The following is a 17,516-nucleotide window of genomic DNA, read 5'->3' as shown; positions in this document are numbered from 1 at the left end:
ACAGTAGCGGGTACAGTCCTCATCTGTGTTTTCTACTACTGCCACTGCTGCTGTCTGTCACTGAGGGTCATCAGAGCTGAGCATTAATTAATTCAGTCTGCAGCCTGATATCATGTAGCGCGCACGCACACACATACACACACACACACACACACACACACACACACACACACACACACACACACACACAAGCCTGCATTGACTTATGAGGGTGTTGTTTGGGAATGTTTTCAGTATGTGAGCCATGTTGTTGTTTCTCTCACATGTAATTCATCACATTTGCAGTGATTAGTCGCCACTGGCAGACAGAGAACCAGAGAGACGTCGGGTGTACATTGGGGTGGCTGATCTTGTGGTGATTACAGTTGAGTAGTGACTGATAGAGTGAGGGAGGGCACCTTGTGTTCATCAGAGTTTTATCGTTGTCTAAGTTTAGATCTTGGCTCACAGACGGCTTCTCAAGTAACAAGGCTGCAGGCTCACTCCAGCCACTCCACACTGAGACAGAAACAGAGCTCCACACAGAGCTTTAAAGGGAAATGAGCAAAGCAACAGAATAGTGGTAAGTCACAAGAAAATAAGAGGAGAGGTAGGAGAGGGGCCGTGAACACCAGATGCTATCACATAACATTTCAAACAGGAGACACAGACGGAGACAGACGAAAAGCACAAACCGGACCATTCTCTTCAGAAACATCTCTTGGCCACATCAGTTTAACTCTGCTGTCTACCTGCTGGGACTGGACAATGACAGAGGACGCAGAAGTGGGAGTCGAACTCTCCCAGACCTCTGGGTCTGAGCAACAGGGTCCACATTTCTTACAAGATGTCATCTTCCATGGCAAGTTTAAGGTGAGTGTCTCCACAAACAGAGCAGGCTAACAGTGATAGAGTAGAAAGAGGGATAAGACAGAGCCACTGAATGGATTTTTACTCTTCAGTTATTAAAGCCTTGACCAATAAACCTTATAATGGGCCTATGATTGAACTTTTTCTTATATAGCATACATGATGGATGTCATTAAGATCTGACAGAGTTGACAAAAAGTTTTATATTTATTAATTTTACAGCAGTCACAGTGAGTAGCTATTTCGTCGTCTATTTTATTGTTGCTAAGAATTCTCTTAATGCTAATCAAAATACTAATTTTTAATCCATAATTCTTATTTAGTTTTGACCTGTTATCATTGAGACACACCTGATAGCAATATTATTAAATGAATTTATATAAAACAACAACAACAACAAACACACACACAAACAAACAAACAAACAAACAAACAGAGAACTTGCCAGTACCTGAGCAGCATTCACACCTTTTCGGAAACCAGGAAGTGAGACAGGAGTCCTTGTGATACAGGAAGCCACAGGAATGAGTCCCAAAACTCGGATATAAGAGAGCATTTAAGCACTCCCAGTTCCCTTTTTTCAAAGTCAGTGGGTTTTTTGTTTGATGTCTGAAATAAGGTCTGTATTTAACAGAAGCTTAATAGACTTTTACGCTTTGTTCTATGACATGAAATACATCAGTAAATATGAAGCTTTCATGTTTCTTAAAAAGGCAGTTGCTAACAAGTTGCGAAATGAGACTACAAACATCATCCAACACGGCTTTACAGCTGCGGTAGAGATGTTAAATCATGCAACTATAGTGTAGCTCGTTTATAGCCTATAGCTTTTTTCCTGTTGGCAATTGCATTTACGCTTCAATAATCCTAAAAGTGATGTTCACATATTCAGATTATCTTTCTGAACAAAATGTGTAAATATCATAAATGTTTAGTTGCCACAGAGCTTATTTACTGCAGTGATCCAAAATCCAATAGAAAATTGGATAGGCTTTTTAAGGAGGGAACCAATGTGATGCTAACTTCCGCCCTGGCCTACAGAAAAACCTAACCCCTTGTTATCTTGCAGAAACCTGTTTTTGCAGAAATCTGACAGAATTGACAAAAATCTGGGATTCATGTTTCAAGGGCCTTCATTTTCATAAAAAAAAAATATTTTAAAACAAAGATGATTATAGGAGTACATTTTCTACACCAATGTTATCAGGACGTACTGTTAGTTTTAGAGTTTGGAGGCTTTTAACATATTATTTTAATTGTTTGAAGTTGTGAAGCTTAAAATTTAAAAAAATGAAAGCAGATCAAAATATTTTAGAAATCATATTTATTGTCATTTAAAAAATAATGTTTCATTATGTTGATGAGTTATAATTTTAAGTTGTTTTTTTTTTGTTGTTGTTCTTTTGTAGGACATGATTTGTCCTTATTCTCAAGAATGGGTGTATTAGTTAAAAAAAAAAATCCCACCTTCCAACATATGTTGATTACTTTAAACTAAGAGTTAACAAAATTGTTGCATTTTACAATAGAACATAAAGTACACCAAGTTTTCAATCTCTTAAACCTCATTGACCTCAGTCAAAATAAACTCATGATCAGGCCTAAGCGGAATCTGCAGATTTTTAAATTGTTTTCAGCAGTTATTCAAATTGAAAATCTGCGGAACCCGCAAAATGTTTTTATTAGGGGCCGGGCAGCCTAAGCTGCCAGGACCCTATTGTTTTGCTGCATGTTCTTCTTCTTCTTCTTCCGAGGAAATCATACTACCCATGCACGAAAAATCACCAAACTTTGCACAAAGGTCCAGTCCCATGCCAGATTGCCTCAACTGGAAACACAAGACAATAGTCCTGATGGTGGCGCTACAGCAAGCCTCTAAATTTCAAAACTTTGAAAATTCATAACAAATCAACCATATGTGCTACAGCTTTGGAACTTTCACTTTGAAATTTGCTTTGCCATGGCATGGATGGCTACTGTCTGGCACCCTGATGCTTTGCCTAGTCAATTTGTGAAGCCACACATGAACTGTCACTTGCCAAGTAGGTCAGTGAGATAGAAGCCAGACCTCAGTCTCAGAAGTTGTGAGTTCAAGCCTCAGCTAAGGCAGAACGGACATTCTAATGTGAAAGTCCTATGTTGAGGCATCATGCTATGTGGATTAGAGACTACTAAGGTTAAAATAATTATGATCCAGGCAGTTTAGTGGAGAGACAAATACTCTTTATCAACACTTTTCCCCGTTATCCCTTGTCTCTTTTCCCTGTTTATTTGGCTTAGCTATCAGTCAATATGCAGAGTCTATCCAATAGCTACTTTTACATTTTAAAAAATGTTTTCATCTTTGTCACCATGGATAATGTTTAGCTTTAATCTAGATCAGGCCAGTTTGTTCATAATTGCTAGCAGTTAATGTTATTCTTACTTTCTTGTTCTTTCTTGTTCTTGAGTTTTTTCTTTCCTTTGTATATTATGAGTTTGATCACTTCAGCCACTCATCCACAATTTGAAGGGCATGCCATAATTATATGATGTAACTTTTATGTTGTGATATGCTTTGTTTTAGTGTGTGTGTTGCTCAGAATTGCCGGCCCCGACCATTGCTGCGCAGCAGCTATAATTTTTGCTTGCAATGTGATAGACAATATTCATTTGTGAAAACAATTGTTTTTGAACAAAACTGAACCTCATACAATACATCAAAACCTAAAATCACTTCAAGCAGGCTAAACAAACTGCGTAGCAGATTTTAATAGAAACTTTGAATCAGAAATCTGATTTAATCATGAATACTTAAAGAAAAAACGTTTGTCGGAAAAGTCAATCAACAAAATGTGGGGCACATAACCAGTAAAATGGAAGGTTCAATTTTGATCAGGTAGAACAAAAATGAATTTGCCAATCTATTAACAATCTACTAACAGTAAATAAGTAAGTGCTTCTCACTACACCACTAACTTTGATTTTAATGCTAACTGAATACAACACATGATTATCGCATTCATGCACAAGGAGGTGGAGGAGACACTGACAACATTTTTTTTACTAGCAGCATCTACTATATTCATAAAATCTGCCAAAAATCTATGGAGTTCTGTGGACGCAGATTCCATATGAGCCCACTCATGATGTTTTGCCACATAAATGTACACTCCTAGAAGACATTCAATGTTTTTCATTTGATGGAATGGAGCAACCAAAAAAACTAAAAAAAACAAAAACAAAAAAACAAAAAAACAAAACAAAATAAAAACGGAAGCTTCTGCCTTCCTCAGAAGTGTCACTTGGTGATGGTTGTGACGCGTCTTTATCAGCTGATCTGTCAATCAGCTGATATTAGGGAGGCGTGACACTTCTGAGGAAGGCGGAAGTTTCCACCGAAACATGTCAAGGTGTGCAACATCCTAACATGTCTGAGATAAAAGACTAAAGTCTTTGTTAGACACTAAAGACATAATGAATACCATTGAACCTTAAAGTCTTAGGTTTCCCTGGACAGTGTTGATGCTGTCTCATTCTGAATCACTGCTACCTCAATCCATAAGGAAAATCAGAGGACAATTCATTCTGTTTACTGACAACAGAACTCACACCACGCTTAATGCAGCTGATGGATGACTCTTCTCTGGTGGTCTGGGCAGGAGAGAGCTCATAAAAGAAGAGCTGGATTAGAACAGCAAGGAAGGAAGGGACATGGGGCCTCCTTCATGAAATGCACACACAGATTTCATCTTAACTTTTGTCTATGAACAAACTAAGAGTACGTAATGGGTTCCTACAGGGTTACTTATTTAAATATTAGCAAGTTAAAACGGCTTCGGCAGATGGAGTTGACCAGTTCTAATGAAATGGTAGACACTGAAATATAAATTTTGTTTAGGAGCACTTTGAGACTTTTTTTGTCCATGTCTTTACCTCAGAAACAGCAGCTGACAAATGTCTCACAACTAAATTTGTTTGATAGTTGTCCTGGAGCTTGACGAAGTTTCCTTTAAGGGTTAAGAAAAACTGACCTTGCGGTGAGCTTGGTTTGTCAGTTTTTCATCACATTTCCAAAATGGCTTGTTCTCCTGTTACACAAAAAATAGTCCATACCCACTGAGTGCACAGCTGCCCACGTACAGTTTCACATAGTGTGTGTTTGGGATACAGGTCATAGGAAATTGCAGATTAAATAATCAACTGAACCCAGAGCAATGTATTCAGACAGAGGCTTTGTGAATTTGATAGTACGACTGCTTTATTGAAAGTACAGTAGTACCATTGCCAATAGTGGGATAGTTAGTGGGCTAAAACTGTACATTAGTAGTTGAGGTAGCACGTTGAAAGGCAGATAGTTAAAGTGTTTATATGCTGTATTGACTTAAAAGTTGGGCTCACTGGTAGAATGACTGACTGACTGACAGAATGACACACTGACAGTTTCCGTGATTATGTACAGCATACCATACCATGACTTAGTGATACCAAAAATTAGAAAAACAAAAACATTCGGCCACAGGGGGAGCCACAGCGATCGGTCACATTTTAGCCATTTTTAAGCATTTTTATGTTGTTATAGCGCCACCCAGTTGCCAATTAGAGTTAAATTTCTCCAGTCACCTTTAGACGTCCTGTTCTACATATCTACCAGGTTTAGTAAAAATTGATATGTCGGTTAGGCCTAGATAAGAAATTAGCTCTCTAGCGCCCCCATTTTGTTTGATGGGGTCAATAATGGAGGGGTCCCCTCAGATTATGTGTGGTCATATGCCTACAAAGTTGCGTGGTGATTGGTGAAACCCTTGAGATGTTATACACCTTTATGTGATGAGCCACGCCCTCCGCAATATTCATTGCCTTATAGAAGCTCAGTTTTAGTAAGTTTTCCAACTTTTGCCAAGAGGGAACTTTAGATATTGGTCCCTAGATTATGTTCACAGAGTTTCATGCAGATCGGTCAAACTTCCTAGGAAGAGATTGATTTTAAGTGTTTTTCAAAAAATTCAAAATGGCGGAAAATCTATATAACCGGAAGTTATGGGTTCTTGAGGCAAATTTGTTCCTCATGAGGAGAGGCATCTCTGTGCAAAGGTTCATGTCTCTACGACACACAGGGCATGAGATATGCCCATTCAAAGTTTGCAATTTCAATCGGTTGCTATAGCGCCCCCCTTTGGCCAATTGATGTAATATTGCTTCATTCCCATCCTCCCATGACCCTCTACCACTGTGCCAAATTTTACATGAATTGACCAAGTCAGTGAGGAGAAAAACGTGGAACAGACACACAGACACACCCACAGACAGTTTTCGTCATTATATAGTAAGATGGTCTGTGGACTTACTTGACATTAGATGATGGTGCATGGCATTATACAAGTCACTATTTTTGGCACACTGGAATAAACATATCGTTTCAGTTGCTAAATATCCAACTGTGGTGCCTGTGCAGTGGAAGGTTCTCCAGTGCTGCAGGTGTGTGCACAGTGTCTCCATGATCCTGGTCTTCCTCTTGTGTCCTGTACCGTGCCGGACAGCTGACAGATTTTTCTTTGGTTGCTAATTTTAAATAACACCGCTATTTTCACTTCCAAACGTGATACACAGGCCTGTCACCCTACTGCTTAATTATACACCTACCCAAATACTTGATCTCAATCAGAATTGAATGAAAATATGGCAAGACAGATTTGATGACATTGTTACTGCTTGTGTTTAGATATCTAACATTTAGCTTCCTTTGTTAAATGAAAAAAAAAAGAGTATTGTAGAAAATGTTGTCTTTATTATGTAAGGCGTAAAAAATTAGTTTTAGTACCAGTACTGAAACTTGGGTATTGTATTGGCAATAAAACAATAATTAAAAACAACAACAACAACAACAACAACAACAATAATCAGGCATATTTAGTGCTATGTTCAAAAGGTTTGAGTGTATGCCTGGCTTGGAATTTACCAAAGCCACTGATGGTACCTGAGGTGCCAGAGCTACTTTCAGAATTATGGCCATGATGTGAGGATGAGACCATTATTTCAGCGACTCATTATTGCACTTCCATTAACAGACAGATTAAAAAAGAATGGTCAAAATTGAACACCCCAGTCACCAGGATAGATGTTGGCATTGTACTTATCTGCAAACCAAGAATAAATTACATTTGCATGTTAGTATGTAGCTGATACATTGAAACTTTATATTTCGACATTGCTGTGATTGTGTTTAGGTACAAAAACTGCTTGGTTAGTGTTAGGAAAAATAATGATTTGCCTTCAAATACCCATTTTGGTGGCAATACCCCAGCTGGAAATGCAATGATGTCTCACTAAATAACAACTGCTTTACATGACACTATCCCCGGTGGAAACAAAGTGATGGGTTGCTAAAAAACACACCGGTGTTTGGAGACTTAAAAGATGCTGGAAACACAGCGGGCTGACACAAAGAGACAGACAACCAATCACGCCAACATCCCCAACCTGCATGTCTTTGGACTTTGGGCGGAAGCTGGAGTACCTGGAGAAAACCCATGCTGACATGGGGAGAACATGCAAACTCCGCTCAGAAGGGCTCCCTCCTGGGATTGAACCAGGAGCCCTCTTGCTGTGAGACACCACCGTGCCACCCCAAGTCAGAAACAGTGCAGCCTTTTCATACTTAGTCTCGCCACCAGACAAACGTGCACACAGAAATAGTAATGTTTGTTCAATCACTGTGTTTATAGACTTTACAAACATTGGATTAGTCCAAACGGTGATACAGTGATGTGAAAAATGTGATATATAGGCTATATATATATATAGCTAAAAGCTCTGCTGGTTTTCTACCCGGAAGTATTTGTAAACAACAAGGCAATTCCCTCTATAGTCCGGCCAGACGGATGAGTCATGGCCTTGTAAAAGATTATGTTTGTTTCTTTTAGTTGGTGAGAATGTGTCGCCGCAAACGCGACAAACATCCACTGAACTTTGACGGCGTTTTCTGCGAGCACGGCTGAGCCATTTTGTACCGCTACACGTGTTTCTAGTGGGACTATGTTTACGAGCACAAGAGTTCAGCGAGCCACCGAAGGACCGCCCTGCAGATTTACTATTGGTTCTGCAACGTAGGGAGTTTTTTCAAACTCTGAAATTGTATCTGCCCATCTAAACACAAAATCAGGGAGAAAGTCATCAGTCTTTAGTTAAGCAAAGCGTCTAAAGACTGACTTGTGAGTCTATTTCATACTCACCACCTGTAGCTCCAACGTGAAAATGAGATGAGCTGCAGCATATATGAAATCTTAATAATGACAAAAGCATCCAGGATAATTGAAGAACAATTCAATCAGCTAAATCATTTCTTTAGAGGAAAACCACTCTGTTGGTTTTGCTGAGCACCACAACAGTCCACAGTCTGATTTTTCTTTTCTCTCACAACTAGGGCATTAACAGAAAAGTGATTTGTCGACGTGTCGACGTCAGTGGCACAAGTCGACCCCCCCGGGAGGAGTCGACAAGTCGTGTGTTTTTTCCCTCTCTCTCTCTCTCTCTCTCTCTCTCTCTCTCTCTCTCCCTCTCTCTCTCTCTCTGTGCTTGTGTACGGAATGCAAATGCTGCCTCTGATTGGCTTACGCTGATACTTTATCCTTGAAGTGAACATACTTGGGCGCATAGACCGCGGAACCAGGGGGGCCATGGCCCGGGTAACTTTTGTACTCTGACATAGAGGGCTGCATTGGGATTGGGTCCCGCCGGGTCCCGCGGGTCCCCATTAAACAGTAGAAGATGAAGAAAAAGAAGAAGAAGAAGATGTAGCCTAGCGACAGGATGTCAACACAGGAACTTGGTGCACATGCATGAGCGTTTCCACTCCATATTTATTCATAAATGGACAAATATGCCCTGAACAAGCTTTCATACCAATTTGCCGCTTGCTCCACCTGTCTGTCTGTCTGTCTGTCTGTCAGCTCCATCTGTCATGAGACAAACATGAAAGAATACGTGCAGTTTATTGTGTTTCACCGGCGACGAGCTGTCATTACGCGCGACTATTACGTACGTCTGCGCGCTCTTTATAACTCACTGTGTGAACCTATGTTGCATAATAAAGATTTGCCCCCTCGATAAAGATTTGCCCCCTCGTAATTTTTAACCGCCCCCTCAGTAACTTCATCCTGGTGCCGGGCCTGCCTTAACCTCAATCACTGCGTGATTATATAAAGGTAGAAAAATAAATAACTACAGAGGAGGAGAATGACAATGAAACAGCCTTTATTTCATTAAAAACTAAATGAAAACAACGAAATAGGAGCGCTATTCCTGACCAGTGCGTCAAAAGAATGCAGGCCAAGGGGAACGAAACAAACAACCCCATGAATCTCTTTATTAATAGCCTATAAAATGACATGTTTTCTCCTGCGGGATGGGAGAAGACACAAAATCAATGCATCTCTATTATTGTGCGGGCATAAGTTCTCAGAGTTTTGCGTTCTGGTTACTTTTCAGTGACTGCGCAGCTGCGCTTGTTTTGTTGTTGAGTGTGTGTGTGTGTGTGTGTGTCTGTGTGTGCGGCTCTGCACATCAGTCTGATATGAGTGCTGACTTGTGATGATAATGAATATGATGTTGATTTAGATTCAAGGCAGCAAGATGAGTTTTGGTTGTGGTTGTGGACTGGATGTACTTTGTTGTTTGCTATAGTTTCATCTGTGCGTTTATGTGTAAATAGGCTTGGCCTGTTGTGTGTGAATGTTAGAGTGGGATCAGAGGGGTTAATCTGAGCAAGCATGTGTTCGTGTTCATGCGTGTACTGTAGATGTGACTGTGTGGCGTCGGAATAAAAAAAGTGCTCCGCAACGTTATTTAATACATCAGTAATATTGTCTGTTTCAATGCATATGCCCCCCCCTCCACCCCCTCCGCGTGACTTGAAATTATGGCCCCCCCTTGTTCAGATGCGTTCCAAGGTCCATGCTTGGGCGTACTATAAGCGGAGCAGACTCCGCGAGGAATGTCCGCAGTCAATCGGGCTTTCATAGTCGAGCGCACTTCCGCGTTGTAGTTTCCTGTAAAAATGTCCGTGAGCGGAGTCTGCGCGGTCGTAAAATCTGAGCTTTGCGCGCACAGGGCTTGCGGACGTCCGCTTTGAGTCCGCGTGGAGATACTTCACTTTCTTCCGCCGTGTCAATGTGATGACGTCATCAAATGACTTGTCGACTCGACTTCGACTTTATTGACAGATAAGTGGACCTGAAAAAAATCAAAGTCGTTAATGCCCTACTCACAACTTACTTTGGGCTGAGTGCAAGAATCACACTGGCTGCAGAGCACATTAACCAGACAACAGCAACATTTCATTTTAGCTGTTATGGAATTAACATTAATTATCTACAGCTGACAGTGATGTTTGTAATTTTAACTGGCTCTGAGTGCGCCATAAAAATAATAAGCTGCTATGAGAATGTTATCTGCAATCCATTTTGAAGGTTCAGTAAGAGATTTGTTAGGGTCAGAGTTTAGGTAATCCAGGTATTTTAAAACCTCAAACTGGATGCAACATGGAACCAACTTTTGGTATCTTGCCCATGGCGAGGAAACTGATCTTCAAGTGTAAAATGGGTGGAGCTCCCCTTTAAATATTGGTGTGTGCTCACTGTGTAGTTTGATCTGTAGACACCTTCCCTCAGATCTGTAGCCAGACGTTATAAGTAGACCAGATAAGGAGAAATACTCTCAGGTCACGACACAGCTCATAATTCACACACTATTTATGTCTCATATAGAATTTACTAGGAAGTGCCACAGTAGGCACAACAGCTGCCCCCTACTATGACACCCAACTTCCCCCAGGCTCCTGAAATCATCACTTTTATTCACCAGGTCTCTCAGATTCCTGAAATGTGTCAGAAATTCAGAAGTCATACAGCTGCTTTCACACAAGCAGAAACAAGACTGAAACTAAAGCTAAATCCAAATGTCTGAAGTTCACTTCACTCACAGACTTGCAAACTTAATGGGCACATCAAGGGTAATGAGCCCAAAATTGCCCGATTGGCTGTGTGTTTAAACAGAGTTTGTGTGAATGTATGTGAAGTGGATGAATGTGACTCTCTAGTAGGAGTGTAAATGACCAGTTTCATCATGATACGATATTTATTTACTAGACTAAGATACAACATTTGACAATATTACAAAGTATGCCACAACACAATTTTGATATGATGTGATATAGGCACCTGCGATTGATATTAGACGATAATACATGGCCATTAAACACAATCTGTTACAGAAGAAGCTGCCACCCCTTTCTTTTTTACTTTAGGGCAAAAAAAAATACAACAAATAAAAAGTAAATAATTGTAACTAGTTAGGTGCAGTAAAGTTTACTTTAAACTGACTCCACTAAGACACATAAAACAGCACATGGGATAAGTTAACCTTCAGGGCTTTCTGTCAGAGAGACCTTTCTGGAAGAAATCCTTTAATTTTGACCCAAACCATTGTCTTTTTCATTGAACTTCAGGTCTATCTGGCTTAAAACCCTGAAGACAAACTTCTCCAAACAGCCATAAAACATGGATAACAACATCTTTTAACAAAAGTATCCAATTTAGCTCAGTAATAACTGTCAAGGTTCATGGACAATTGTTTTTTTGTGAGTAACCCATTATTAGCTTAGAATGTTTACATTGCATAAATTAACCTAGTGGCCAGTGGACTTTATTCCCTCTACTTATAGCTTAAAAAATTACATGTAACATTATTATTTTCTTACTCACTCATGCTGTTAAGTCACTGTATCTCCTGAATGAGAAGTTAGCGGAGTGAGATGCTGTCCAGACAGGTGCATCATGTTTTCTCTCGTAACGTCATTGTTTATATACATCATGTGCTCTGTCTGTTGACCCGTATTTTGTCCATAATCTATTTTAATCATAACCTCCACATTCTCAGGAAGTCTCAGACTGTCAAAATCCACAATTCATCAGGTCCACAAGGGGCCTCAAGTGGACTTTCAGTAGACTTCCAGAGAGCCAGCTTCGGGTGCAGACTTCACTCAATAAAATCACCCATAAACCATAGCAATATGGAAATTACATTGTGACAAAATAATAAAAGAATAATAATAAAATAGAAAATATAGGCCTTCCACAACTAAATTTATTTATGTGGTGAGATTTGGTGATGCTCATATAGACCACGCTGAATAATTTGAATTTGCTTGTTAATCTGCATAGACAGATCAAAGTTTGGTTTTCATCCACCTACAGTATGAGGATCGTCAGTCAGGCTTCAAATAGACAAAGTTGGCAAATAGCTAGTGAGAAAAGGGGAGCCTTTAGAAGACTTTTCTTAGGGGTTTCTGGGAAACAAGTTGGAAACTGAATATTTGGTCCATACAGTGGCCACATGACTCCAAAGGAATGCCAGTGTTGCTCTGTGTCTGCTGGATGTCTAAATAGACAACTGTTTGCTGACAGATTTGCTATGTTATAAACTCAAAAGTTCATAATAGTTGATAAAAGGTGTTGTGTCCACAGCTTGTTTCCACTGCCCAGAAGAGGTTAGAAATCATTTAATCACCACTTCACCACCTTAAAGGTAGGGTCTGGAGGATTTTCCAGTTGCTGTTTGTAAACACACATTCAAATTTGGCCCCTCCTATCACGCTCGACTCTCCCGGTTGTGCGGAGCCCGGAGGTACGGAAGAAGGCTTCACAGAAGAGGTTCAGGCAAGGCTTGCGCTGGTGCACGCTCGGACACGCTCGGGCACGGCACCTGCGCTCTCTCATTGGCTGGGGAAATCTCCGCCCAGAAGCGGTCCGAGCTCACAAAAACATCAAAATACAGTTAAAGGGCAGGAGCTCTGCAAACAGAGTCACCACCACACATGAGTAGAAGCCCATAGGTGATGATTAAGCAGGATTTCATTTGTATATGTCTATATTTTGTTTTGTTTGAAAATCCTCCAGATCCTACCTTTAACCAAAACATAGTTGCCATGTGTAGATATTGTTTAAAGTGGGAATTTGTTGGCATTGTTATTAAGAAGCTTACACATTTGTCCAAGATCAACACTGATGTGTTATGACAGGATTGTAATTATGTCAAAGAAAACAGCATGGCCTTTTTTCAATGACTAAAATGAGACTGCAGTGTGGGCCATGACATAGGCATTATAGGTGAATTCTAAGGCACCGTCATCCATGTGCGGTGTCAGTTTATAATGGCACTAGAGGCATCAGTTTGAAACGCTGCTGGTAACAACGTTTTGCAGCTGTATATTATGCTGCCAGGTGGTGTCAGTTTGAAGCGCCGCTGGATGGGTCCAGCAGACCCTGGGCTTTCACTTGAGAGTCTTCTGCTTGCTTGTGAATGTTGAGCCAAACCTTACATAAGGAAATATATATAGCTAAATATGAGGGGTTTTACCAATGTAAGTTTATTTTGAAAAAGACTGTAAGTATCTAACAAGCACAAACTGTACATGTCCTGTGAAAACGGAAGTGTATTTTGAAAAGACACAATGCAATTGACAGTGGTAAATCACACTGCGTCTCTGAACATCAACAACACAGGAGGATACCTAGCGCGTCATATTTAGATGTCAAAGTCCACTGGCTAAGTGGCAATATTTGACAATTTGGGATGAGAATGTGTTGGTTAAAACCTATGAACTAACTCATTAAGCCGCCTAAGATAGTGAATGAAAACATCCCTGGTTTGAGAGCTGGACACCATTGTTGGATGTTATTCCCCATCTCTCTACTGTCAGCTTTACTTAAGTCAAAATAATACAAAAATATATAAAATATAATATAAATATAATAATATAAATAGAATGAGAGAGGTGTTACTCTGATAATAACATGTATTGTAAATCATTTTGTCATGACAATTGCTTTTGCCATACTTTTGCCTTACTTTGTTAGAACACGTTTTAATATTTTGACAAACAAACACGTCTGCCTCTTTCTTCCCTCTCTGTCTTCATGTGCATGCCGTCAGCTTCTGAAGGCTCTAACCCCAGAGGAAAACACCCACTGCCAGCACGGACTCTACTTCCAGGATGGTCAGCGGCGTGTCGACTACGTCCTCACCTACCCTGTAAAGAAGCCATCCAGCGGCCGCTCCAGCCGACAATCAACGCACTTGCTCACTGAAAATGCTGTCGCCCGCAGCCTACGCCGTGCTCCCCACAGCCGGGATCCCCATAGCCGTGATGAAAATCTCCGACATCACCAAACACAAAAGGCGAGAGACTCATCATCCCTGCCGTCGTCACCGGTGGCCGATGTGGAGCTGGGCTGTACCGGAGAGACCCTCAATGGTCAAGAGGATCACAAAATGTTCAGGAGGGAGGAGTTTGAGGGAAAACTAAGAGACATGGGGCTGGAGCTGGAGAAAGATGAGGATGTGAGTTTACACATTTTTCCATTATTTATTCCAGACACTCTCAACTCAGTAGAAAATGTATTTCTGGTAGTCTCTGTAATGTACCTGACAGACATGTTTCTGTTTAAAGGTCCAGTGTGTAGGAAATTAAGTCTGACAAGTATGTTTGCTGTAGTTTATAATCTCCTTAAAATATGAATCATGTTTTTTTCTAGCTTAGAATGAGCCATTTATATCTACATGGGGAGTGAGTTCTTGTCTATGGCATGGATGTATAAAGACACTTTGATACAGAGATGGAGGTGGGGCCCTGTTCATTTCTATGAAAGATTGTCAGTGGTACCAGGCCCCCAGGAACACTGTTTAGCCTTGCTTCCAATTTCCCCAGTGCCGACTCACTGTATTTTAGCAACAAAAATACCCTGCAGCCCAAAAAGCATTTTCCCCATAGACCACTATTATGAGGGCATCTATAAAACTGTTGGCAGAATGCCTCCAACTGCAAACAAGGTCAATATGAATCTTTCTATTTTGAATTTTTCGCCCATGGAGATTTTATATTTTAAAACATTCCTCAAGCCGTGAAAAGCAATTTAAAAATCCATGATGTCATCACAATGCAAAGTCTGTGAGCTCAGTGGAAACCTGATGGTGGGGCAAGCGAGAGAATCACTACTGCACATATTCAGTAGGATGCATACAGTGGAATACCACTGGAATGAATAGGCGCAATCTGGTGTCTGATATCTAGTTATTATTATACATTTATGAGAGGCATATGAAGCCAAAAAAACTCAACTGTTGCGTATAACATTACCTGGATGATCAGCACTGCTTCTGCATAGACCCATAGAACGGGCGCACTGGAGACTTCCACTGGCCAAGCCGGTTACTTGTTTAACCATCATCCATCCATTTTCATCCATTTATCCAGGGCCTGGTCATGGGGGCAGCAGGCCAGGCAAAGCACCCCAGATGTCCCTGCCACCAGCAATGCTTGTGGCGTTGTTGTGACCCCAAGGTGTTCCCAGGCCAGATGTGATATGTAATCCCTCCACTATGTTCTAGGTCTGCCCCTGGGCCTCCTACCAGTGGGACATGCCTGGAACACCTCTCACAGGAGGCGCCCAAGAGGCATTCTGATCAGATGCCCGAATTACCTCAATTGACCTCTTTCGACGCAAAGTAGCACCGGCTCTACTCCAAGCTCCCTCCGGATGTTCAGGTTCCTCACCCTATCTCTAAGACTGAGCCTAGCCTCCCTATGGAGGAAACTCAATATGGCTGCTTGTATCTGAGATCTCATTCTTTCGGTCATTACCCAGAGCTCATGACCATAGGTGAGGGTTGGGATGTAGATGGACCAGTAATTCAAAAGCTTCGCCTTCTGGCTCAGCTCCTTTTCACCACAATGGTTCTGCGCAGTGCCCAAATCAGTGCAGACGCCACATCAAACCGTTAATCCATCTCACATTGTATTCTACCCTAATTCATGAGCAAGACCCCAAGAAACTTGAACTCCATCTCTTGAGGCAGTAATTTTCTTCCAACCCAGAGGGAGCAATCCAGTGTTTTCTGGCAGAGATCCATTGCCTCAGATTTGGAGGTGCTGACTCTCATCCTGACCGCTTTACTGCCCCAGTGCCTGCTGGAGGTCATGGTGTGATAAAGCCAACAGAACGACATCATCTGCAAAAAGCAGAGGTGCAATTCTGAGGTCTCCAAACCAGTACTTCTAGTTTAGTGGTTCACTAACTTGAATATGAATGAAATGAATTAATTTTGCAGCTCCTTTAGACTTTCCAAATATTATCAGACCAAATGCATCCTGATAGTGAATCAAGTCAGTTTGTGGGTTTGTGATGCCCCCAGAAATTGTCCACTGATTTACAGATGTCTCTTTCACAATGTAAGTTAATTGGAAAAAGTCTTTGGGGCCGCAAGGCATCACGTGACAGACTTGGAAGTTGTAATTCCACTGTTTGGCCTTTATGAAAATTGTCTTCAAAGCCCAGTGCATTTTCCGGTAGCCTGGTCTATGGAGATGGCCATGTTACACCACTGTGTTTCTACAGCAGCCAAGAACAGACAAACCAAACACTGGCTCTAGATAGGGCCATTTGTGTTTCCACTGTAGTTCACCCCCCCCCCCCCAATGAGAGTACACAATGTTTTTTAAAGTGAAACTGATTTATTCAGTGTTTTCTACTAAGTTTCAGCTTGTTGCAATCTGCAGTCCTCACCACTAGAGCCCACTAAATCCCCCTAAATCTTACAAACAACTCCTTTAAAAGACATTCTATTTGCAAATATAACACAGCTATCAGAATTCAACCTACCAATGTATCGAACACTGTTGCACTGGTCTCTGGGGTTGAACTGTACAAGTCTCTTGAAGCCAAATTGGGTGTTGACATCATAGACTTTAATAACACCTAGATACCAAATGGCAAAATGGGTGAATTATATAAAAATTCCCCCCTGTACAGTTGTTTTTTTTCCCTGTTAATGTAAACATATCTATGTCTGCTGAAATCTCGGACATTTTAACATGGGAGTCTATGGGGATTGACTGGCCTCTGGAGCCAGCCTCAAGTGGAACTGCAGTTTTTGCACTTCCCAGCCTTGGTCGTTGGCGCTTGAGTCTGTCATACTTGTGACCACCCCCAGTTGTGATGTTGTATAGTGCCAGTGAAATGAAAGCATGTTGTCACCACTGGTTGCCAGTTTTAATGAAATTAGGCAGGCAGCAGAGTTCTGTGCATAATGAAGTTTATTGAGGACAGTGTTTCTGGTGCTATAGAGGATGCTGTTGCAGTAGTCAAGCTTGAATGTTACAAGTGCATGGATGAGTGTTTCAGCAGCAGAGGGTGATAGAGTGGGTGGAAGGCAGGCATTGTTAGGTGAAAGACGGCTGTTTTGGTGATGTGGTTGACATGAGGCAGGAAGGAGAGGGTTGGGTCAAATTTGTGGTTGTGGACTTGGGTGGAGGGGTTGGTGATGGAGCCATCAGTGTTTAGTGCGAAATCCTGGTGGGATGGGTAAGGGAGTCTGGGCCAGTGATTAACATTTCTGACTTACTGCAGTTTAGTTTCAGAATTCTTTTTTCTGCTTCCATATTTTAATGTCCGTTAGGCTGGTGGTGAGGGTGGAGTGAGTGGCAGCAGTGATGGTCTTGGAAGAGAGGTAGAGTTGTGTATCATCCGTGTAACAGTAAAATTGGAGGCCGTGGAGACAGAGGATCTGTCCATGGAGCAGCATGTAAAGGATGAAGAGATGGGGACCAAGCAAAGAACCCTGGGGGATACCAT

The 17,516-nt window shown here is 41.3% G+C and overlaps 1 protein-coding gene across 1 annotated transcript in view; it reads left to right on the top strand.

Moving 5' to 3' along the window:
• Positions 1-283: 283 nt before the first annotated feature.
• Positions 284-17,516, top strand: part of LOC126407378 (anoctamin-1-like) — a 131,031-nt gene continuing 113,798 nt past the window's right edge. Inside the window, exons 1-2 of the mRNA XM_050072213.1 lie at positions 284-852; positions 13,819-14,226. Of these exons, the coding sequence (XP_049928170.1) occupies positions 748-852; positions 13,819-14,226 (513 nt within the window). The 5' untranslated portion in view covers positions 284-747. The remainder of the gene's footprint in view (positions 853-13,818; positions 14,227-17,516) is intronic.

Source organism: Epinephelus moara, chromosome 20 (genome assembly GCF_006386435.1).
Source record: "Epinephelus moara isolate mb chromosome 20, YSFRI_EMoa_1.0, whole genome shotgun sequence".
NCBI lineage: Eukaryota > Metazoa > Chordata > Actinopteri > Perciformes > Serranidae > Epinephelus > Epinephelus moara.
The sequence above is the reverse complement of the archived record's forward strand: the minus strand, read 5'-3'. Positions and strand labels throughout refer to the sequence as shown.